At 39.6% G+C, this 26,046-nt stretch overlaps 1 protein-coding gene and 1 non-coding gene across 3 annotated transcripts in view; one reads left to right on the top strand and one right to left on the bottom strand.

Annotated features, from left to right (window-relative positions):
• The first annotated feature begins 1,735 nt into the window (after positions 1–1,735).
• LOC122708423 lies at positions 1,736–1,876 on the top strand. The gene has a single exon (XR_006345195.1). It is a non-coding gene; the product is annotated as a U4 spliceosomal RNA (small nuclear RNA).
• Positions 1,877–21,938: 20,062 nt separating this feature from the next.
• Positions 21,939–26,046, bottom strand: part of VAMP4 (vesicle associated membrane protein 4) — a 29,413-nt gene continuing 25,305 nt past the window's right edge. Inside the window, exons 8-9 of one of the 2 annotated variants that reach the window (XR_006344947.1) lie at positions 25,886–26,032; positions 21,939–23,741 (exon numbers count right to left, since the gene is read on the bottom strand). Coding sequence is in view for 1 of the 2 variants with exons in the window: in XM_043923835.1 (XP_043779770.1) it covers positions 26,004–26,032 (29 nt within the window). In the remaining variant the exon portion in view is untranslated. Of the gene's footprint in view, positions 26,033–26,046 lie in introns of both variants that reach the window. The other variant, XM_043923835.1, reaches the window with a different exon arrangement.

Consider the following 26,046-nt stretch of genomic DNA (forward strand, 5'->3'; position numbering starts at 1 on the left):
ATTCTGTATAGCAATTATCCTTCAATTAAAAAATAAAAGTTAAAAGGAAGAATCCAAGAAAAAGAAAGGATGTGTGCAATGGGAGTAGTGGGTAGAGAAGCAAAATAGAGTGTGTTCTCCTAAACTGAAACTGACGCTGATCTTTTTTTTTTTTTGACCCTGATCTTTTGAAACATGATCAGGTGCACTGTTCTCCCTGCTTCTCAGGACCTGCATGATCTCATACATGGCAGCTCTGCTTCTCTTTCTGTCAGCTCTGTTCTCTGCTTCACCAGCATCTTCCTGCTGACTTCAGCTTTCATCCGGGCAACCAGGGTCAGCCCAGGCCTGAGCCCACCTCCTACATAGTGCCTTTCAGCTCTGCTTTCTGACTCAGCCTCTGTTTCCTAGACCACGTTCTTGAGAGATTTGACTGGTTGATCTGTTTCTCTCAAGCCAACCATACCAGTCAGAGTTTGTCCAGTAGCCTATTGAAGTTCTGCCCTTGAGACAGAAACTCAAATTTAATCCATTTAATTATGTTTTGTAGAGGGGAATGAGGGGACTATTTAGAATAGAAAAGCCTACTGGCCAAAAAGATTTCCTTAGAAGGAGACGTGTGTTATCAAGAGATAGCTAGCAGTTCTTGTTCGTTAATACCTTTCTCACTGTGTTTAGATGATATTTATTACCATGGAAGTAATCTTGGAGAGATGGGGGCTATGTCCCCACTTAGCATGGAGGTCTTGACCCCCAAGGAGCCTCCCTGCACATGCGCAGACAGGGAAGTTTTTCTTGACCTCAGGAGTGGTTATCTTATCTCTACTTCAGCAGAGCTTGGCTTCTGCCTCTAGCTTTGTCCTTAGAGCGTCTGGATGAGAACAGAGCTTCGATTTTACTCAGCTTGACAAACACCAGCTGGGGCCCATCTCCCTCCTACTTCAGAAGGAGAAATGGTGGGACATTCATCTAATAAATATTCTAGGGCCTTCTGTGTGCCCAGCACTGTATTAGACATGGTACAGATATTTCAAATTTAGGGGTTAAGGAGGAGACAGAGACAATTTCCTGATGACTTTGACTTTCCTTCTCACTCACAAAGAGGGGGAAAAAATCAGGTACCCAATAGCCAATAGAAAGAGCATTGGTAAAACAGACTTTTATGAGTTTGGGGGGACTCTACTTATTATTTACATTTTTCTGTAGGAAAATGCTGAATTCTCCTGGCTCACATCAAAGACAAAAACATGCTTCTTTTTTGTTTTACGTTTATTTATTTTTTTATTTTATTGAAGTATAGTTGATTTACAATGTTGTCTTAATTTTAGGTGTATAACACAGTGATTCAGTTATATATGCTAAAAGTTTATAAACTACTAATGGTGCATAATCCACTTGTGATCTTTGGGGTAGAGTCAAGGTGGTTCTTGGGTCTATTATTAATGAAATAAACAGTCAGTACTCAGTGGAGGGGGGATGAGAGTCTCAGGGAGCCCCGTGCTGCAAGAGCAACACATCAGACTGAGCTTGGTGTGTAAAAACACATGAACAAAATCTGTGGGCTTTTGAGAACATTTACAAATAGATAAAATGTTGCCATTTCTCTCTAAACAGTACCTTTGTACATAAACATATTTTTACATGTACCAGCTCATTTTTGTCTTGAACCTTATGATCATCCTGGTAAGTGCCATTAACCTCATCTTACAAAGGAGGAAACTAGTCAATCCATGAATGGGTTACAAAGTCTAGCACCAGCTTTGCGCAGTGGCAGTATCGTAGCCAATGAGGTTTATCCGAGGCGCGATTATTGCTAATTGAAAACTTTTCCCAATACCCCGCCGTGACGACTTGAAATATAGTCGGCACTGGCAATTTTTGACAGTCTCTACGGAGACTGGAAAAAAAAAAAAAGTCTAGCACCACTGCCCACCCCCCCACACCCCACTAGGGCATCTTCCATGCTCTCCTATGTTACTGCTCACCCCCTGTTCCACTTCATCAAAATCATATTAAAATTAAACAATTTTAGCCCTGATCTATATTAAGTTTATACTGATTTTTCCTGACAGGTAATTAATACATATAAACTTTGTTTTCACAGAAAAGCGGAACATTTTCAATAGACAATGATAAAATGTTATTAAAATATTCCTATTGTATTACTTTTAGTCTAAGAGTGGAAGACTAATCATCAGCCTGAACTGGTTTTAAGTGATTACTAAGTAACTTAAAATTTTATTTAACGTCTTCTAATCTTTTTATTATTCCTTATATTTCTGCTCTTCAGGAGTCAGTGCATACATGCTCAGTTGTGTCTGACTCTTTGTGACCCATGGATTGTACTCCCCCAGGCTCTTCTATTAATGGAATTTCCTATGCAGTAATACTGGAGTGGGTTGCCATTTCCTTTTCCAAGGAATCTTCTTGACCCAGAGGTCAAATCTGCATCTCCTGCATCTCTGGCAATGGCAGGGAGATTCTTTACCACTGCACCACCAGGGAAGCCTTAGGAGTCAGTATATTATAGCAAAAGGAGGATGAGACCTAGATATCTCCACACTGTCTGTTCACTCCTGTGTCCCTGGGACACTGGTGAATTGACGGTGCCTCAGTTTCTCCAGACTTAAAATGCTTCAGAAAGTCTTTTTGAAGATCATATGCCAAATTAGACTGAAAGCCTTTAGAGCATATTATTAGGATCTTTAATGCTGGTTATTATTCATTTGTACCTCTAGTGGAGCAAGGAGACCCCATAAGGATGGAAGTTTCTCTTGAATTCTTTTCATGAGACATTGCTGGATGATACAGGAGAAAAGAATCATTTCCTACTAAAATGGCCCTGATCACACACTAGGTACAATCATCTTTCAACCACCTTATTAGATGCTTAGTAATTTCCCCACATGACTTTTGAATAAATTCAGTTTCTGAGTCTCAAATGAAAACACATTTGGAGCAAAAGGGAGTTGGTATGTGCACCCAACTCTTCCCCAGGGTCTGGGCTCCCTGAGTGACTGGTTTACTCCTCATTTGAGTGAAGTTAAGTAAATCTACCAGTCAATAATTCATCAGTGTACTAAATGTACTAAAGAGGGGGATTTCATTACTGGAATATTTTCAGCCATTTGTTTCCTTTTTGAATTCTTTTAGTCCACAGAGAACAGAAAATCTCTTTCCTGCCCATCAGTTAAATCCATGGAACAGATTTCAGTAATGATTCAAAGGGTTTTTAATTAAGAAATTATTGCAATCTATTTTGTTTTTAAAGAGGGAACTATGATCTCCCACCAGCAAAACTGAGAGATGAGAGAATGCCACCATTCAGGCAGGCACCACATTCAGTTACAGTAGGCAGTCTGGGTTTAAGTGAGGACAGTTTGTCCTCTAAAAGCTCAGTGCTGGTAGGGTATATCCAAAGTTTGGGTGGAGGGGGAGGGAGCTCAAAAGAAAGAGCTATCTTCTTTGTGGCTTTTTGTCCTTTATGAAAGTGAACAAGCGTCCAGTATGGAAAATTAGGAAATGATAGTATGTCAGTGACCCCTAAGCATCCTTCTGGGAATGCTGTGCCTTGCAGATTATCTGTGGATGTATTTCATATCCAGCGAGCTTCCTAAACAAGCTCCCAATCTCTCAGGAGTCTTTTCCACAAAATCGAGCTAGCCTATGGTCAGGGAACTCAGAATGATTTTGCTATTAGTACCAGCAAGACTGAATAAAAAGGTAAATCTGCTAAAACAAAACTAAACATGAAAACCAAGAACATAGTGCCATCCAAGTTAAATGTAACTTTGCTTTCTTTCTTTTTAAGAGCTTATAATCTTTTCTATCATTGCAGCATTTGATATTGATTCTGCAGTCTTTCTGAAATATTGCTTCTCTCTTGTTGCACTAATACTGACCTTCCCTGGGTCTCCGATGACCCTCTGATTGCTCCTCCTCTGCCTTAGCTGGGTTCTTGCCTTCCTTTGTTCCATATCTGTGGGTATAGACTGCAAGTTATCACGCACTTTACATTTTAAGTAGTAACTATATCTCACCTGCATTGAGTTTCTGCAATGTTTCAGACATTGTGCTGTGTACCTTACACGCATTGTCCATTTTAACCTCACTGATGCTATCCAGCAAGGCAGCTCTTCTCACTCCCAGCTTATTGGTGAGGAAGCTGAGGTTCAGAGATGACAAGAAATTTGCCCAAGGTAAACAAAGGATTTGAAGCTGTGGAGCCAGGATTTGAAAAGATGACCTTCTGGCTCTTAACCTCCTGCTCATCCCCTGCGTCGTGTGCTTGCCCTGCCCCTGGGCTGTGGTCAGGCGGTGGGATTGACTCCACAGGCCATTGACCTAGGCGCTGTGTATGCAGCTATGGGCTCCCCAGGTGGTGCAGTGGTACAGAATCTGCCTGCCAATGCAGGAGACACAGGAGACATGGGTTCAATCCCTGAGAGGGGAGGAGCCCCTGGAAGAGGAAATGGCAACCCATTCCAGTATTCTTGCCTGGAGAATCCCAGGGACAGAGGAATCTGGTGGGCTACAGTCTGTGGGGTTGCAAAGAGACTACAGAGCTACTGAGCACCGCACCGTGTGTGTGGCTAGGGGCAAGGGAGAGGGTGTGAGCATAGACTTAACTGAACAGACGAAAAAATTAAGAGGCAGTATCTAAGGTCTATTATCTTTTTTAAGATGGAAAAACACTTGATGTGTTTATATGCTAATGGGAAAGCACCAACAGGGCAGAAGGGCAAGTACTGACGATAATAACAGCTGGCCCTTATTAAAAACAGCCGTGTTCCAGGGGCCAGGTTAAGTGCTTTAGCAGGATTACATCACTAATCTTTCATAACATACTTATAAAGTAGGTACTGTTATTATGATATTTTACAGATGAGAAGAGTGAGACTTTGTCCTAGATCACCCAAAGAGGGTGATTTAAACAGAGGGGGATCTGATCCACGAGGCTCAGGAATGCAGAGGTAGATACCTTCCCTGGTACCGGAGGCAAGCTTCTGTTTAAGAAGCACTCAGTAAATGCCAAGACATTATTTACATTACTTTGACACTTAATGATACCCCTCAGGGTAGGCAGATAAATACCTCCATCCCAATCCTCATATTAAAGTGAGAAAATTGAACCTCTGCGGCTAGTGACTTGTTCCAAGTCTTCATCTCTTCTCTTTAAACACACTGTCATGAGTGATGATAAATGTAGGGCTCTGCATCCTCACTTCATTATCAGTATTTGTTTCCAACACTTCTCATCCAGGGAAGGGGAATGAGAATTCCTAGCTCAGGAACTGATGTTCTTGGAGCAATAGTTTAGGATAGTTTGGCTGCACTACCCTCTTAAGAAGGTTTGACTCAACTGTTGGAATTGAGATGCTCCTGGCAATTGTATCTTCGCTTTTGACAGTGGAATTCTTTATTTGAAACTTATTTTATTGAGATAGCAATGTTGTGTTAATTTTCAAAGTGATTCTGTTATATATAGATATATATGCTTTAATATTCTTTCTATGTGGTTTATCACAGGGTATTGAATATAGTTTGCTGTGCTAATCAGAAGGACCTTGTCGTTTATCCATTCTATATATAATAGTTTGCTTCTGCTAATCCCAAACTCCCACTCTACCCCTCCTCCTCTCACCTCTGGCAATCACAGTCTGTTCTCTATGCCTGTAAGTCTGTTTCTGTTTCATAGATAAGTTCATTTGTGTCATATTTTAGATTCCACATATAAGTGATTCTAAGATATTTGTCTTTCTCTTTCTGACTTACTTCACTTAGTATGATAATCTGTACATCCCTCCATCTAGGTTGCTGCAAATGACATTATTTCATTCTCTTCTATGGCTGAGCAATATTCCATTGTTTATATATACCACATCTTCTTTATCTATTCATCTGTAGATGGAATTCATAATCTACTTTTAATGATATAGGTATGGTGCTGTTTATAGCACTCATTTCACTCGATAAGGCAACTGATTTTATTTTTTTCTAAAAATTGCAATGCACAGTATATTTCAGTTTAATCATAAGAAGTTTCTGGGAATAATCAAGAGGTACTAAATAACCGAAAAAATGTTGAAAGAGTATAAGAAATGTAACATAAACTTTTGATGAATGAGAAGCTTAGAGAAAGAAAAAGGATCCCGAGTAAAATAGCCTGCATGCTCTTAATTTTATATTTAGTTGACCAGCAACTAATATCTGAAATGTTTATATTGGTTCCCATTTTCCAAAGCACAATCTCATATATACCTCATTTGCCCTTCACAACAACTGACCTATCAGTTAGGAATACTTTCATCTACAAATAACAGGGAACTTGGCTTGAATAGATGGAGCTTGTTTTTCTCATTTAACAAGAATCTGGGAAGTGGCACTCTGGAACTGGTGTGGAGCCCAACAAGGATCCATGTTTCTTCTACCTCCCACTTTACCAGCCTGAGAAAAATGTTCGCCTCTCACCCTTACAATGTGACAGTTGTTCCAGGCATCACATTGTAGTTCAAGGCTGGAAGAAGGAGGGAGGGAAGGAGCAGGTACCAAGTGCATCTTTGCTTTCATTAGAAAAGCATAAACTTTCCCACTGGCCTTTCATTGGCCAGAACTGTGTCACTCAGCTGTCCTAGCTGCAAAGTGAAAGTGAAAGTCGCTTAGTCATGTCCAACTCTCTGCTACCCCATGGACATGTATAGTTCATGGAATTCTCCAGGCCAGAATACTGGAGTGGGTAGCCTTTCCCTTCTCCAGGGGATCTTCCCAAACCAGGATTGAACCCACGTCACCCACATTGCAGGCGGATTCTCTACCAGCTGAGCCTCAGGGGAAGCCCAAGAATACTGACGTGGGTAACCTATCCCTTCTCCAGGGGATCTTCCCGACCCAGGAATCAAACCGGTGTGTCCAGCATTGCAGGCGGATTCTTTACCAACTGAGCTACTAGTGAAGCCCTAGCTGCAAAAGAGAGTGGGAAATCAATTATTTAGCTTTTCCAGCTCATTTCTAGTGAAGGTGAGCAAGAGTGAAGCATTTTGACAAGAAAGTCTGGGTAACCAACCATAGTGTGGGCCACATAGTATTCTGTACAGATGGGAAAGCTAGCATCCATGCTTATCACTCAAGCTGGGGCACAAATTAGGTGGCCTGGTCTCAGCACCTAATTTCCACTCTACTCCTCAGTCTCTCTAAATTCCTCTTAGGAAGAAGACAATACTTAAAAGTGTAGAGCAGCGGGAATATATTCTAAACCGATCAAATTCAAACCAGTAGCTTTATATCAATGTAGTAAATGATACATTTATCATTGTTGCTTAATAGACATCATTATTATTCTCTTTTCATAAATGTGTGTAACGACTAAGGTTTAAGGATATTGATTGAAGCATTGATTAAAATGGCAAAACACTGGGGGGGGGAATCCTTAATTTTCTTTTTAAAAATTTGTATTTAATTACTTTTTTAAATGTTTAATTGAAGGATAATTACAATATCGTGTTGGTTTCTGCCGTACAACAATGCAAATAAGCCGTAAGTATATACATCCCCTCCTTCTTGAGGCTCCTTCCCACCTCCCCCAGCTCCCCTCTAGGTCATCAGCGAGTGCCAGCCTGAGCTCCCTATGTTATATAGCAGCTTCCCACTAGTTATCTACTTTACACATGGTAGTGTATATACTGTCAATGCTATTCTCTCAATTTGTCCCACCTTCTCCTTCCCTCACAGTGATCACAAGTCCATTTTCTATGTCTGCATCTTAATTTTCAATGAGGGCATTGATTGAAAAAAGCATATACCATAAAGTAGAACAGTCAGGAATAAAGTTTCAGAAGAATATTAATATTTACAATATTTTATCATATGAAAATTGAATTATAACATTGTATATTTAATGTGATGCTAAGTTTATAAACCTATGTTTTATATATAAAAGCTAGACATATAGCAAAATGTTCATAGTGATTATATTTAGGTGATGAGATTATATGATACTTTGGTTTTTATTTTTAATTCTTTTGTAATATAATTTAATTTTTAAAAGCCAGGCTATTGAATGTGAATCACTATGTTGTATACCTGAAACTTACATAATATTGTAAATCAAGTATTCCTCAATTTTTTTTTCATTATCCTCAATTTTAAAAATATTCTAGACTTAAAAAAATAAAAGCCAGCCTATTGAAGTATAATTGACACACAGAAAAATTTACCCTTTTTATGTGCGTGAGTTTTAACAAGTCAATTGGCATGTGTGCTTTTGAGATTACCCATGTTGCTTCATGTATCAGAAGTTCATTCCTTTTTATTATTGAGTAATATTCCACAGTACAGATGCACCATTATATGTTTATCCTTTTACCACCTGGTAGACACTTGAGTTGTTTTCAATCTTGAACTAATAGTAATGTATTAATTTACAAATACTGCCATAACAAAAGTACCATGGACTGTGTGGCTTGAACAACAAAAGTATATTGTTTAGCACTGAAAGAATGACAAGAGAAAAAGAAATTCGCCAACTCAAGGAAATGAAAGGAAGCTTGTTTCCTGAGAAGACTTCTGAGGAATTGAAACTGTCTTTCACCTTGTACAGATTTGAGGGTTGAATTGATACTACCTGAGTGGTCCAGACGGAGAAGGCAATGGCACCCCACTCCAGTACTCTTGCCTGGAAAATCCCATGGACCGAGGAGCCTGGTAGGCTGCAGTCCATGGGGTTGCTAAGAGTGGACACGACTAAGCGACTTCACTTTCACTTCTCACTTTCATGCATGGGAGAAGGAAATGGCAACCCACTCCAGTGCTCTTGCCTGGAGAATCCCAGGGATGGGGGAGCCTGGTGGGCTGCCGTTTATGGGGTCGCAGAGAGTCGGACACGACTAAAGTGACTTAGCAGCAGCAGCAGAGTGGTCCAGAAACCCCACAAGGGGAGAAATAGTGTAAAAATGGATTCCTCATAATATTCTTAGAATGCTTGGCAGAAATGTTGTAAAACCAGAAAGCAGTTTCTATGGGGTTCCCGCAAGAAAAAATATCCCTCCTAAAGATAATTTACCAGTCAGTTCTCAGTTCAGTCGCTCAGTTGCGTCCAACTCTTGGCGACCCCATGGACCGCAGCACGCCATGCTCCCCCGTCCATCACCAACTCCCAGAGCCTGCTCAAACTCACGTAGGCAGAACCCTAGGTCCACTGCAGATGCCCAGGTTGTGTGCTGCACACAGCAGAGGCACATGCACATTGATGAGAACGAAGCTCCTGGGGCTGTGTGTTGTGGTGGCCCGAGAAATCATCTATCATCAGCAAGAACCAGCAGGCACTGCAACAGGGGGAAGCAAGCCCAAGAACTTCATACTATTGTTTTAATAAATTATGACTTAACTAAAAATATGTCTTAAAAAAACAAGTATTGTAAAAATAATTGAAAACTCAAAAGACTGGAGATCTTAAGAAAATACCAAGTTATTACTTTTTCAAAAAAGGAGAGGCAGATTTGAAAAATAAACATAACCTCTAAAAAATGACAAATATGGTCAAACTAAAACCTGAAATATATAGGTTAAATAGCAATCAGATATAGATGAAGAGAAAGCTGATGAGCTGGAAAGCAAATTGGAAGATATTCCAAGGTGGGCACCACAGAGAAATAAAGAGATAGAAAATAAAAGTGAAAGTCTGTCAGATGTCTGACTCTTTGCGACCCCACGGACTATATAGCACATGAAATTCTCCAGGCCAGAATATTGGAGTGGGTAGTCTTTCCTTTCTCCAGGAGATCTTCCCAACCCAGGGATCAAACCCAGGTCTCCTGCATTGCAGGCAGATTCTTTACCAGGAGCCACAAGGGAAGCCCAAAAATACTGGAGTGGACAGCCTGTCCCTTCTCTAGTGGATCTTCCCAACCCAGAAATCAAACTGGGATCTCCAGATGTGGCTTCTTAGCAGTTTTTTCACGATAGAATAGAGACTATTATAAGGCAATAATTTCCTTAGTTTTCTTTATTTGGGGAACTAAAAAAAGAAAATAACCTAGAAAAAATGTCTCCCAAAGAAATATGGACTAAGAATATCAGATTGCAACCCCATGAAAGGGCCTTTTATTAGAGAATTAGAATTAATAGCACTACAATATTGGAAAGTAATTAGCCTCCAACTAATAAAAATAAATGGGAAAAAAAAAAGAATTAATAGCATGGTGGTTTTTCTTTACATGTAGTCCCTGCATCTTAATTTTTTATTTATTAAACTTTTTATTTTGTATTGGAGTATAGCTGATGAATGGGCTTCCCAGGTAGCTGAGCTATAAAAAATCTGCCTGAAATGCAGGAGACCTGGGTTGGGAAGATCCCCTGGAGGAGGGCATGGCAACCTACTCCAGTATTCTTGACTAGAGAATCCCCATGGACAGAGGAGCCTGGTGGGCTTCAGTCCGTGAGGTCGCAAAGGGTTGGACATGACTGAACGACTAAGCACAGCACATAGCTGGTGAACAATGTTGTGATGGTTTCAGGTAGACAGCAAAGAAACCCAGCCATACATACACAGGTGATTAAGTGAAGAACATAGTTGCTGTGAATATAGTTGCTATAATTAGGACAGACAGAATTTATATTTAGGCATTTGATATCCAAACTCTAAATGGAAAAAGTTAAAAAAATTTTATGGGAGAATGGGAGAAATGGTAGTTAAGTGATGATCTTTAATGCTTGGGTTTAATGTGAGAAGAGAGCCTAAGTTGTACCTTGGTGAATAAACTTCATCTTACTCCAAATATTTATTTATATTAAGCAAAATAGTTACAGGGAAATGGGAAAGTTATGCTCATATTTGTACTTTTTGTTATTAAATCACCCTGATTATTACAGTCACATCTGGAGCAAGTTTACGATCAGGGACTCCTGCCAAACACTGGGATCCAATGTTTACTTGGCAATATCAACTATAATCACAAGCAGAATGCCAAGAAGGAAGTCATCAATCTTTTCAGAACTGACTTGTATTTTCAGTTATTACAGTACAACAAGTATCTGATCACAATTTCCTTCATACATAATATAAACTATTGATGGTTGGACCAAGGCAGGAGATACTTAGGATGAAGGCTTTTTGTAAGAAACAACATATTTACAGACATAGGACTGGGCTGCTTTTGGAAGTCATCAAGCAAAAATGGCCTTCAACCAAGCTTTCTTGGAAACTAAGGAAGGAAGAAATCATTCCAAATCTTAAAAGTAGATTGGTAAAAATGTTAGCAACGTGCTTCTGGAAAAGCTATTTTCTCTCCCCATCACCTCCCCTCTTAAAGTAGGGCATACTGTTCAGAATTCGAATCTGCTGGCCAAGTTTCTAGGATAAACAAGACTTTGTGGTGCTAGAATGAGCCCTGTCTCGAAAGCTGACTTAGTTTGAAAACAGGGGTAAAGGAGAGGAAGAGGAGCTCTTAAATGAAAAGGGATATGGAATTTAAAATTAATAATACCTGGATTTCATTCCTGGCACCAGTATTTCTCCAGGCGCTTTTGGACATGTGTTATAAAATCTGAGTCAAGTTGGCTAAGCCCAGACCTGGCTGTAGATCTGAAGAAATCTCAAGTTGAAAGCCATCAAGAAGTGGGATTAGGGCTGAGGGTATAGAGATGAGTTTTAGACAAGAACATAATCTTTTGGGGCGAGTAGGATAATATATACTTTGGGGAAAGCAGGATAATATATTCTTTTGGGGAAATGTAATCTCTTTAGGAAAGGCATAGGAAAACTTATACTACTTAAGATACAGAATAAGAAAAATGTTCCATTGAATAAATCAGATAGAAGAGTAGGATATTAAGTACCAGCAATGAAAGAGAAGAAAGAAAACAACTGGCATTTTTCGGTGTTGTTGTTGTTGGCTAATATTTGCTTGAAATAGAGGATTTTAAAACTTTTCTTTTAGTTCTGCCTTTACAATGATGAAAAGGCCCCTTGATTCCATGGAAGATAAGCAATAAGCATTTCATCTTAAAAAAAGTTGACAGGTTCAGTTTAGCACTTGTCAGTAAAATTGAAGGTTAAAAGGAAAAAGTTACAAAACCATATTTCCCCTAGCTTTTTAAAATAAGCCATTGTTCATTGAGCTACTGTTTTTTAATTAACAAAATTCTATTTTTTATAATGCAGAAAAATATACTTTTTGTCAGCCTCAGGTCCATCCATGATGCTGCAAATGGCATTATTTCTTTCTTTTTAATGGCTGAATAATGTTCCATTGTATATATGAACCACAACTTCTTTATCTATTCCTCTGTGGATGAACATTTAGTTTGCTTCCATATTTTGGTTGTTGTAAACAGTACTGCAAAGAACATTGGGGTGCATGTATCCTTTTGTATCATGTTTTTCTCGGGATATATGCCAGGAATGGGATTACAAGATCATATGGTAGCTCTGTTTTTAGTTTCTTAAGGAACCTCCATACTGTTCTCCATAGTGACTACCAACTTAAATTCCCATCAACAGTGTAGGAAGGTTCCAGAAGGTGAAGTCTTAACCACTGGACCGTCAAGAAGGTCCTTAAGATTTGCCTTCTAATTACAGTAGAAATACAGGTAAGCTTATTTTCTTAGCTGACATTCTCAAGAATAGAATGTTTGTGACAAAGTGACGGGTATTGAAATGTTGCATATAAACACCTGGACTGTGCCTGGCATGGCTTGAGTACTTAAAAAATATTAGTGATGATAACGATGGCCCTGAAGATGACAGAAAGAGAGAAGGGATGGGAAGAGGGTGAGAGGGAAGGAGGGAGAAAAGAGTGAGAGGATGATGAAGACAGAGCATGTGCTGTATTTCTCATGCTCAGAAATGTGTGACACTTGAGTAACCCTGGGTCAGAGCCCGTGACCAGGAAGAAGACAGTGGAAAATAGGGCAGTCAGGTGGGCATAAAAGAATTTGATGGGTATTTCTTCAAAATATTGGTGTTCTTCGTTACAATGATCTCTAAGGTTTAATTCCTTTACACACAGGGCATTTTCTAGTCCCAATTAATATTGACTTGGCTTTGTAGGGGGAAAGAAAAACAGCTATCAGACATGTTGGATTTATTTCCCGGGCAGATTGAAAGTAGATCTAATTATTCACTGACTCAGTTAATGCTTTACACTTCCTCTTAGTGTATTTAGATTCTCTTGATGTCCACACTCATTTTGCATATAGATTCAAAAAGTATTTATTGGATGTAAGGCACTCACTTAAAAGTAGTGCCATTTTTAAGAATTCCATTTTATTGGTGAGGACACTGAGGCACAGAGCAGTTAAATAATTTGTAAAGATCAGAAAGTTATTAAGTATTGAGTTGAGATTTAACCCTAAGTCAGATCTGTCTGCCTACAGAGCCAGTATATTGAACCACTATATTACAGTTTCTGCATAGGCTATCTTTCCATGTTATTATAATATTTTAGTATTCTTTGAAAATGCCAGTGATCATATAAAGTTTTTGATGACTGCAAAGTAAAACCAAATTAATATGACACACATATGTCATGAATCAAATGCAAAATACATTCAGAAAATAAACTAGACTCTGCACTGAATAGTGTGTATGCAGTTTAGTGGACTAAAGAATGAGATTAAAAATGACAACATTAAAAAAAAAAAATGACAACATTTTGATAGCCTTATAGATAAAGCTATTTTTTTACTTTGTTGCAAAATAATAGACTTAACTGGTAACCCAGTTGGTTTCATAAATATATGGAAGACACAGGGTTTGGGCGGAGAAAATGAATAACTCGTAACAAATCTGTTGTTTTGACTAAAAAGGAAAGCAAAGTTTATGTACCACTGAGGAGGTGACAGTAGTTGCACGCAGTTTATGAACTTTACTGCAATGAAGAGTCTTCTGATGCGAATGTTGTCCTGTGCATTTAAAGAAGAGGTAGGAGACTCAGAAAATGTAACCAAGTGATTAAGCTAGTTGGGCTTCCCTGGCGGCTCAGACAGTAAAGAATCTGCCTGGAATGCAGGATACCCGGGTTCAATCCCTAGGTTGGGAAGCTCCCCTGGAGAAGGAAATGGAAACCCATTCCAGTATTCTTGTCTGGGAAATCCCATACACAGGGGAGCCTGGCTGGCTACAATCCAGGGGGTTGCCAAGAATCGGACGCGACTAAGCGACTGAGACGCACGCACAAGTTCAGCTAGTTAAATGAGTAGGTGAGTCTGGGATTATCCGCACATGTGAGCACAGGTCTTCCTGCCATCCCGCAGCTGCTCCTCATGAACTGTGTGCTTAAAACTCAGCACAGGCGAACCACAGCTCCTGAGAGACGGCAGACAGCAAAATTTCTCCTCACACCTCTCTGGTCTCTTTTCCTCTATCCCTCCTTTTCAGTCCCTGAAGCCTCTCAGCAGCATCCTGCTGCTCGCTTATCAGAGGTCAAGAGTTCTCGTGGACTTCCACTTGAGTCACCGAGGTTCTGAGGTACAACCCTTCAGAGAGGTCTCAGCAAGGTGACGCCATCTTGGTTTTGCATCATCCGAAGAGAAGAAAAGGGGCTCACAGCGTGGCAGCAGGACCTTGCCATCTCGTCAGGCTGTAGATGTGGGTACCGCTCTATTGATTTGAAATTGTTGACGTATTTTCTTCTCTTTGGTGAATAGCTGTTGCCCTGAACCTTTGAGGGTCCCGCCCTGATCCTGGGCCCAGTCCTCTCAATTATTTTTCAACATTTTGAATTTTTTGAATATATTGTTCAGGCTAGTGTGTTTAATTCTTTTAGCTAATGACCAAATTCTAATAAAATAAATATAATGAGCTTTGCAGGTCACACCAAGGTGAGTGGAATATTAAGACAAACTTGCCAGTCCCATAGGATAAATGGCTCGTAACTAATGGGTATTGATTTCAGAGGAGTGGGGTAGAAATAGGGCAGTAAATTCTCTGCACTTTGACATTGATGATGATCATTCCCACTCCTTATCCGTGCTCCAAAGGGCAAGGTGAGTGGAAAAATGAGAAAGAGAGTGCCTGGCTACACAGGGTAGTGTTCAATACATATCTGTGACTGAATACTGAACTGCATGACAAGTAGAAGAACCACCTCAGGATATTTGTTTTTATGAGGGTTAAACAAGATAATTAATCAATTATCATACAACAAATGTGAAGCAATTGCTCTATGCCAGAACTAAAATCAAACTGTAATTTTGGTGATTCTGCACACAAGAGAAAAGCTCTTATAATTTGCATTTAAAACTGGCAATGCACATAGAGAATAGACTTGCGGAGATAGTGGGGGAAAGAGAGGGAGGGACGAATTGAAAGATTAACATTGAAACATAGACATTACTATATGTAAAATGGATAGCCAGTGGTTTATGAGTACCACTCAATTGATTTGAAATTGTTGATATATTTTCTTGGCTGCACCAATTTACATTCCAACCAGCATTGTACAATGATTCTTTTTCTCCACATCCTTGCCAATACTTCTTACTTGTGGTCATTTTAGTAGCCATTCTGACAGATGCAAGGTAATGTATCATTTGGTTTTGATTTACATATCTCTGATTAGAGATATTGAGCATCTGTTTATGTGCCTGTTGGTCATCTGTATGTCTTCTTTGGAAAAATGTCTCTTCAGGTCTTCTGCTCATTGTTTAGTCAGGTTGTTTGGTCTGCTATGCAAAATCTTTTAAATTTAATTAGGTCCTACTTGCTTGTCTTGCTTCTGTTTCCTTTGCCTTAGCAGACAAATCTAAAAAAATGTTGCTATGATTTATCCAAGGAGTGTTCTACTTATATTTTCTCCTAGAAGTTTTATGGTTTCTGGTATTACATTTAGGTCTTTAATTCATATTAAGTTTAGCTTTGTATATGGTGTGAGAAAATGTTCTAATTTCACTCTTTTACATGTAGCTGTCCAGTTTTCCCAGCACCACTTATTGAAGAAACGGTCTTTTCTCCATTGTATACTCTTGCCTCCTTTGTCATAGATTGATTGACCATAAGTGCATGGATTTATTTCTGGACTTTCTATTCTGTTCCATTGTTCTGTATCTGTTTTGATTACTGTAACTTTGTACTATAATCCGAAGTCAGGGAACATGATATCTCCCTCCAGCTCTGTTCTTCTTTCTCAGAATTGCTTTGGCTATCAAGAGTCTTTTGTGTTTCTGTACAAATTAAAAACTTTTGTTCTTGTTTTGTGAAAATGCCACTGGTATTTTGATAGGGATTTCATTGAATCTGTAGATTGCCTTGGGAAGTATGGTTATTTTAACAATATTAATTCTTCCAATATAAGAACAGTGCATCTTTCCATCTATTTGTGTCATCTTCAATTTCTTTCATCAGTATTTTATTGTTTTCCAAGAAGGTCTTTCACCTCCTCAGACTTATTCCTAGATATTTTACTCTTTTTGATGTGATGGTAAATGCCATTGTTTCCTTACTTTCTTCTTTCTGATAGTCTGTTGTTAGTGTATGGAAATGTGACAGATTTCTGTGCATTAATTTTGTATCCTGCAACTCTATCAAATTCATTGAACTCTAGTAGGTTATTGGTGGCATCTTTAGGATTATATATGTATACAAACAGTGACAGTTTTCCTTCTTCCATTTTAATTTGGATTCCTTTTCTTCTCTGCTGTGACTAGAATTTCCAGGACTATGTTGAATAAAAGTGGTAAGAGTGGGCATCCTTGTCTTGTTCCTGACCTTAGAGGAAGTCCTTTCAGCTTTTTACCACTGAGTATAATGTTAGCTCTAGGATTAACATATATGGCTTCTTATTATGTTGAGGTACATTCCCCTGTGCCCACTTGTTGAGAGTTTTTTTTTTTATCACAAATGGATGTTGAATTTTGTCAAAAGTCTTTCTGCATCTACTGAGATGACCATATGGTTTTGATTCAATTTGTCAATGTGGTTTATCACATTGCTTGATTTGTGAATATTAAAAAAAATCTTTACATCCTTGGGATAAATCCCACTTGATTACGATTATGATCCTTTTAATGTATTGTTGAATTTGACTTGCTGATATTTTGTTCAGGATTCTTATGTCTATGTTCATCAGAGATACTGGCCTGTAATTGTGTGTGCGTGTGCGTGTGCGTGTGCGTGTGTGTGAGACCTTTGTCTCCTTTCAGTATCAGGGTGATTCTGGCCTTATAGAGTGAGTATGGAAATGTTCCTTCCTCTGCAGCTTTTTGAAATGGTTTGAGAAGAACTGATATTGATGCCTCGCTAAACATTTCATAGAATTCAGCTGTGAAGCTCTCTGGCCCTGTACTTTGCTTGTTGGGAGAGTTTAAATTACTAATTTAGTTTTATTAATGGTAATTGTTTTGTTCACATTACCTATTTCTTCCTGGCTCAGTCTTGGGAGATTGTACCTTTCTAAGAATTTGCCCATTTCTTTCAGGTTGCTCATTTTACTGGCATATAATTGTTCATAGTAATCTTATGATCCCTTGTATTTCTGAAGTATCTGTAACTTTTTAATTTCTGATTTCATTTATTTTTTAAAATTTTTATTTCTATTTTTTGGCAGCACTGGATAGTTCTTCATTACTGCACACGGGCTTTCTCTAATTGTGGTGAGTGGGCACCTACTCTTTGTTGGGGTGTGCAGTCTCCTCATTGTGGCGGCTTCTCTCATTTAAGAGCATGGGCCCTAGGCACATGGGCTCAGTAGTTGTGACTCACAGGCTTAGTTGTTCCACAGCATGTGAGATCTTTCTGGATCAGGGATCAAACCTGGGTTTCCTACATTGGCAGGCAGATTCTTAATCACTGGACCACCAGGGAAGTCCCTAGTTTCTAGTTTTATTGATTTGGGCCCTCTCACCTTTTTTCTTAATGAGTATGGCTAAAGGTTTATCAACTTTATCTTTTCAAAGGACCAGCTCTTAGTTTCATTGATCTTTCCTATTGCTTTTAAAAATTTCTAATTTTTTTCTGCTCTGCTCTTTATGATTTTTTTTCTTTATGATTTTTTTTTCCTTCTACTAATTTTGGGTTTCATTTATCCTATTCCTAGTTCATTTAGGTATAAGATTAGGTTGTTGTCTTCAGAATTTTGTTTCCTGAAGTAGGAGTATATTCTTACAAAATTCCCTCTTAAAACTGCTTTTGCTGAGTCCCATAGGTTTTGGACCTTTGTGTTAATTCTTTTTGTCTCTGGTATTTTTTGATTTGGTTTCTTCAGTGATCCATTGGTTGTTTAGTAGAATATTGTTTAGCCTACGTGTGTTTATGCTTTTGGCATTCCTTTCCTTGTAGTTGATTTCTAGTCTCATTGTGTTGTGGTTGGTAAAGATGAATGATATGATTTCTATTTTCAGAAAGTTACTGAAACTTGTTTTGTGGCCTAACATAAGATTCATCCTGCAAAATGTTCCATGTGCTTTGCAAAGAATGTGTATTCTGCAGCTTTTGGATGCAATATTATATATATATATTAAGTCCATTTGGTGTAATGTCTCATTTAAGACTACTGTTTCCTTATTCTTTTATTTTTGTCTGGGTGATCCAGTCATTGATGTGCACTCTGCTCTGCTGTGGTCACCAGAGCTATATGCTCTAAAGGTGCCCGCTATGTGGGCTGCATGGATCCTTCTCTTGGGGCAAGCTGACTACTGTGGGTGATCTGGTAGGCATGGTTGGCTCCCAGACCAGTTGGTCGCAGGCCCTGTCTTGTGCAGAGGGTGCAGCTACTGACTGGCAGGGCCAGGTCACAAGGTGGCTGGCTGTGGAATCTTGCGTGGGTGCAGGGCTAGTGCTGCCCTACTGGTGGAGAGAACTGGGTTCTGAAGTATGTAGGTGCGGGGCCAGTGTTCCTGGATCTAGTGTCATCCTGCTAATGGTTGAGGCTGGTTCCTGACATGGCTAGCTGTGGGGTTTGGGGTGTCTCAAAGCTGGTGCTGGCCCACAAATGAGTAGGGTGGGATCCTGCGGCAGCTGGCTGAGGGATCCAAGTTGTCTTACAGCTGGGTTGACCTGATAGTGGGTGGGCCTGCAGCCTGGGGAGCCCTCAGGTGGGTGCTGACCCACTGGTGTGAGCTGGGCCCTGCCATGCCAGGCTGCAGGGCTATGGTGGTCTTGGGGCTGGTGTTCACTGGTTGGTGGGTGGGCTAGGGCCCAGGGTGTCTGGTTCCTGCCCACTGGTGTGTGACGTTCCTGAGGCTAATGCTGGCTCGCTGGTGGGCAGAGCCATGTCCTGTGGTCCTGCCAGTATATTTTGGGTGGGGGACTAGGTCCTGGGCCCTGTGCCCTCTGGTGGCCAGCACTGTGTCCTAGACAGGCTGTGGGCTCAGGGAGTCTTAAGGTACTTTCCTGCTGGTAGGTGGAGGTGTGTCCCCACCTGGCTGATTGCTTGGCCTGAGGTCTCCCAGTACTGGCGCCAGCAGGCTGGTGGGCAAGGCCAGGTCCCAGTGCCAATTGGCTAGAGGGAAGACTCCAAAATGGTGCTTGCCAGCACTAGTGTCCTGTTAGAGCCAGCTGCCAAAAATGGATATTTCCAGTGTCTGTGTCCCCAAGGAGAGCTCCGGTAGTGTCTCCCACCTCTCCAGAAGGCTCTCCCAGATAAGCAGGGAGGTCTGATCCAGGTTCCTTTCAAACAACTTCTGCCCCAGATCCCAAAGCATGTGAGATTTCTGTGTGTGCTCTTTAAGGCTTGTTTCCCACAGCCTTCTGGTTCTCCCAAATGTCAACCCTACTGGCCTTCAAAGCCAAGCATCTGGAGGCTCATCTTCTTGGTGCAGAACTCATGGACTGAGGAGCACAGTATGGGGCTCAGACCCATCACTCCTTGGGGGGAACCTCTGCGGCTGTAATTATCCTCTTATTTGTGGGTCGCCTACACAGGGCTGTGGGTCTCAACTTACTGAAATTCTTCCCTTCCTACCCATCTTGTTGTGGTTCCTTCTTTATAACTTTTCTTGGAGATGGTCTTTTCTGCTAGATCAATAGTTCCTCTGTAAATACTTGTGGTTTTGGTGTGCCTATGAGTGGAGGTGAGCTCGGGATTTTCCTACTCTGCCATCTCAGCCGAGGTCCTCTAGAATATTGGATAAAGTCTGTATTCAGAAGTCAAGCAGGAGACATAAACTTGGGATTCATCAGCACATAAATGTTATCCAAATTATGAGATTAGATAAGATTACCAAAGGGCATATGTGTGGTTCAGACCAAGAGTGAATCCTGGAGCAGTCCAATGTTAAAAGTCCAATGTTAAAAGCAATCAGTGAGATAAGAACAAACCAAGCCTAGGTAGCAAGCATAAATGAGAAAAGAGCAATCAGCTGCATCAAACGCTGTTGACATGCAGGGAAGGGGCTGAGAGTGGACCTTCAACTTTAGCAATGCAGAGGTCACTGGTGACTCTGACAAGAGCTTAAGTTAGGAGGCAAAAACTCTACTGAAGTATTTAAGAGAGTGAGTGAAAAAGAACTAGAAATCATAAGCACAGGTATTTTTTCAAGGACTATTGCTATAAAGAGGAGCAAAGACAGGCGGTGGAGGCTACCTGGGGAGGAGAGGCGTATGTTACAGGGGATTCCAGGAGGATGTGCTCATAGGCTCCATGTGCATCTTTTTACACATCCTTAGACAAGACCCAGTCTTTTTACTCAATACACATGGTGAGTGCACTGCGCCTGGCCCTGCTCAATTATGCATCTGGTTACTAGTCAAACCTCTTCTTACACCTGCAGCTGAAAAGCAAAGTGCTGTTCACTGCCTCACAGAAGTTTCCAGCATTGGATAGGTATTCATAAAGTGTGACTGTTGGATTCAGGGAGGATCTGACCTCCCTGCCTGGTTCTCTCATACAATGACTGGTTGGATTACATTAAATACCATCATTCTCAGAATGCACAAACCCAAGTCCTTCCCATCTCCATTCCTGACCACAGTCCTCTATTTGTAGAGACTATACATTTCTGGGTACAACGTGCCCCCAATATCACCCCCTCCCACACCTTTCTGGAGTATGAAAGAAACAAACTTTAGTTTCTGGGTGGAGGGAGGTTGAAGAGAATAAACACTGCTCTGCTGCTGCTAAGTTGCTTCAGTCGTGTCTGACTCTGTGCGACCCCACAGACGGCAGCCCACCAGGCTCCCCCATTCCTGGGATTCTCCAGGCAAGAACACTGGAGTGGGTTCCATTTCCTTCTCCAATGCATGAAAGTGAAAAATGAAAGTGAAGTCGCTCAGTCATGTCCGACTCTTAGCGACCCCATGGACTGCAGCCTACCAGGCTCCGCCATCCATGGGATTTTCCAGGCAAGAGTACTGGAGGAACACTGCTCTAGTTGCCTCTAAAAGCAGCTCATGCAGCTGAGGGGTGGGTGCCAGGTTTTCTGATTGGAACACCTAAGTGTAAGTGCAAGAGAAATTTGTCCCCCCTTACTCTCTTTCAAAAGCATGAGTATTCCAATTGTTTTTTTCTGCAGTTGAGACTCAGTAATTTTACACTGAGACATTCTTAGCAGATTCTGTCAATAGGTTGAGCACTGCACATGGTTTTTGGTGACAGGACATCTTCTATTTATTTTTCCTCCATGTACCTTATTGGAAAACTGGGATGGACTAAACCAGGGTGAAAGTGAAAGTCACTCATGTTTAAGAGTGTACTGATAATGAGAAATTTCAATTTTTTTCCTTCTCAGTTTGTACATGTATAATCATTTCCAGGATACCCACGTGTCTGACTCTTTGCGACCCCATGGACTATACAGTCCATGGAGCTCTCCAGACCAGGATACTGGGGTGGGTAGCCATTCCCTTCTCCAGGGGATCTTCCCAACCCAGGGGTTGAACCCAAGCCTCCTGCATTGTAGGTAGATTATTTACCAGCTGAGCCACCAGGGAAGCCCGAATCAGGTTAGCCAGATGGTATTTCAAGTAAGTTACACTATGAAGTTAAGGCAACAGGTAACACATACTGAATAAGCCAAAAAGTGCTTAATTTTGTTTTCTATGAAATAGTTTATTTTACTGTTTACTATGGAGGGGCTACAAATACGTATCTGACAGGAACACCGAGGACTAACATTTGCAACACTGGTGAAAATGGATATGAAGACTTGAGAGTCTACAGCAAAGGGTGCACGCCATTTACATTGCTCATCTCCCACCATACATCTGAAAACATCAAAGGCACTTATCAAAATGATTAAATAAAGGAGTGTGGAATTTAAAACAATGACATACCCCAGGCATAAGATCAAGTGCTTGAGTTTTCTTAAGAGTTTGAGTTCTGACATTTGACTGATTTATGCAATTTACTTTGTAGCCCTAAAATATTTAATAGACGGTCTGATTTCAAGACCTTTTCAAATGAAAAGAACCTAATGAAATAATGTAAAAATAAAAATTTTTCTTTACCCATTATAAAAGAGCACTACAATCTCCTGGTAAAGGCAAAAGACCCACAGTTATGGCAGTCATGTCACCTCTGCAGGGAGGACCATGGGCGTTGACGCTTTATCAACGGGCACACCGGTGTGTCTGTGATTTCCTAGGCACACTCATCTAGCCAGGTGCACGGCACTGGGCTGGGTGCTGTGGGGACACAAGCACGATGTGATCTGTGTTTTCCCAAGCTTGTGTTTATCCCCTTCAATTGGGTTGGTCATGCTTTCCCTTCAATTCCTACTGACCTGTTCCAAGCAGCTTCTTAAAACAGAGGAGCCAGAATAAAAAGATTGTGTCCCCTATGGCTCCATTTGTCTACAGTATGGGAAGAACAGTGGATGAATTGAGAAGAAGGGCACCTTCCAGCTCCTTCTGACTCAGTATCTTCACACAGCCTTGTGGCAACTTCCTACACAAATATGAGTACTCTACTGCATTCTAAAACAAAAGTGTATAAATGCATTTGGACTGATTTATGTTCTAACTCCTCTCTCACAGAAAAATAAAACTGACTTCAATGAGTCCAATCACATTTCCACATGAAAACACACAATCAGACTGAGAGTTGGTTTTCCTAGACTTAGGAATACTGACTCAATAGTTAGCTTCTAATGGCACTCATTCTCAACATGAGAAAACAATTTCTAGCATATTTTTTAATCTTAGTATGCATACACGTAAGTGTAGAGAGTGTGGATAAAAAGGCTGACAGGCCATCTAGCATGTTTAAGAGTGTACTGATAATGAGAAATTTCAATTTTTTTCCTTCTCAGTTTGTACATGTATAATCATTTCCAGGATACCCACGTGTCATACAAAATTGAAAGATGCCCAATTCTGCTATAAAAAAAATGCTAAAGTTATAATTTTTTAATGCAGAGTGACTGCACATAAAGACTATATAGAAGCCACCCACAGGAGTGCTAACAGAAGGTATTTCTGAATTTGACGTGTACTATTACCCATCCTCCATTTTATAATGTTCCATTCTCACTACTGAACTTCTCTTTAGTCAAGAAATCCCCAAGTTGATAAAAACCTGAGGGTGATTTCCAGTGAGATTTATCAGGATAGAGGAGCAAAAAGACCACAGGTATTACTGGATCATATCTGTAGGAAAAACTAATTAATTAGCATTATCACAAAACTACTGTAGGGCAACAGGTTTCAGTAGTCAAACATAAATCACAAGGGTCTGTTTCCAGCATTATAAAAGGGGTGACCTGATTTCACTGGGGTATCAACTAGTATTTACAAAGCTACTTGGAATTTTTCTCTTGCTCTTCATTGTTGTTAAGTAATGAGAATTTTGATGATGGGGAAACTTCATTTTTCAAGTGTAGGATGATCTGAGCTGAATGAGAAAAAGAATGATTAAAGGAGGGAAGGAAGGCAAGCCTGGCATCAATTTGAACACATTTTTCTTTTTCCTAAGGCGTGTGTCTCCAAGGTTATGATAATAATGTCATAAACATGTCAGTCACTTTAAGGGTCTTAGTACTAATGAAGACTGAGAAGGATGAAATGATAAACTGAGCTACCACTAAACAGGCTACCACTAGTACAAATCCCTAAGAGTAACATATCCACCACCAGTATTCTCAGCAGCAATATATTTAAATACAAAGAGAACTACATATATATGATATTATCATATAAATATTTCCTTTTATTTTTTCATTGTTAAAATTTTTAAAAATTTTGTTTTTATTTCTTTAAAAGCATACTTTATTAAAGAAACACTGGAAATGTGGATTCTTTTTGAGAAATAATCATCTTCACTGATAGATGATATGAAGAAACCAGATTTCTATACTAACCAATAGAAAATTAACCACTGGTGAGTTTAGTTCCAATCCCAAATGAAGGACACACAAAATAAACATGTTAGGACTGATTCTGTACACTCAGTTAAAACAGTTCCATTCCTGAACTATATTAGCTACTGAAATTCTAAAAATGCTCATTTTCCTGGGTATCCTCTTTTGTCAAAGGGTTTAGTATTTACTATGTTATTTACAGTAACTGACATTTACAAAGGATGGAGAAACCAGAGCACACACTCCATAGTATGTAAGACCTTTACCTCTTTTTAAATGTTCTTAGTGGACTATAATGCTAAGCAAATATATTTAGACCTTCTAACTTGCAGGTGTATTGAATATCTCTTAATCTGCTTTCTCCCTTCAAATGTCTTTTCATTCTAAAGAGAACATTTTTGTATCTTAGTACTAATCCTGTAGAATTAAAAAAAAAAAAGATCCTATGTTTCATACATTTTGAATGAAAACAACCAAAGAAATAAACCCTGTATGGACTATTTTTTTTCCTATTTAAATACTGCTACTTTCTATTAACACTATTTCAAATTTAGAGTTACATATACATTGTGAAGACGTCCATGTACACAAGTCTCTATAGAACCTCCAATTTTATTATAAAACTTCCTCACACACACTAGAGAACTATATTTTCACTTTCACATGTTTAAACAACCCAAGAAGGTTGGCATATTTTAAAGTTAACACTTTTTATCATTATAAAAACAGACTGAGATTAATGGTGACCCTAGCATTTGGTTACTGACTGACTGATTAACTAGGCTCCTGACTTCTTCTTATTACTGGCTAATTTCACATTTGATTTTATGTATAACCTGTATTTCCCAGGAGATAATCAGGGAATGCAAAAATCAAAAATCCTAAGCAGGTAATTTTGCTACTTTAAGCATTTCTGGTAAAATAGCTAGTTGAAGTTAAAGAGGAAAGCTACTAACAAACAGAAAATTAAGGGGACAAGTTACCTGTAGATTTCATTCCTCACATTAGGACTGGTCCTCCTTATTGGAGGCTAACTGAAAACAGACTGGACCATGACTTTTAGCTGTATGTTTGGCATTTTCAAATACTCCAATGATGCTCTTCAATAATTTTATTACCTCCAATTTATGACGCCATACTACGCTTTTCACACTTTAAATTTCCCATTTCCATAATCCAAATGTCAAAAAATTACTACACATTCCCTTATACAATCAAAAATAGGTTTACTGGAATGTTTTCAGTTATAGCTGAAGGCAGCAACATTTATAACATTTAGCTTTTGTTACATCTATAAACATGTGAACATTGCTTGCAAAGCAATTATTAATATGAAAAGAATCTTGCAAATATCGATGGAATGGTTACACACATCTTTCAGCATAATGATCTGGTACTCTGCAGAGGCTCCCTGACCACCAGCCTGATCCCTACCTCAATGCAATAAATTCAGTCCTTATGCCATTAAAATAACAGTATGGAATACCCTTATCAGTGTTTAACTATATATATACAACAGTGAATTGGCAAGTATCTAGTTTCAAATTAGACCCTTGGAATATGGCAAAATCAAGGCTGGTTATCTTTGCCTCAAACATAATTATTAAAAGCAACATTTTGTTGGAAGGGAGGGAGATAATTGGACATTCTCAATGCTCCAATTTGAAGTGATACTTGCCTCTTAATTTCTTGAAAAAGAAGCTTTGAAAGTTATATACATGGGTTTCATTTAAATTATGCAGCAACCTTTTATTATTATTGTCCCAGATTTTGTTTAATGAAGATCTGTCGTCAAATCAAGTACGGTATTTCACAACTATAAGAACTGCAAGAGAAAAA

This window comes from Cervus elaphus, chromosome 14, assembly GCF_910594005.1.
Source record: "Cervus elaphus chromosome 14, mCerEla1.1, whole genome shotgun sequence".
Taxonomy (NCBI): Eukaryota; Metazoa; Chordata; class Mammalia; order Artiodactyla; family Cervidae; genus Cervus; species Cervus elaphus.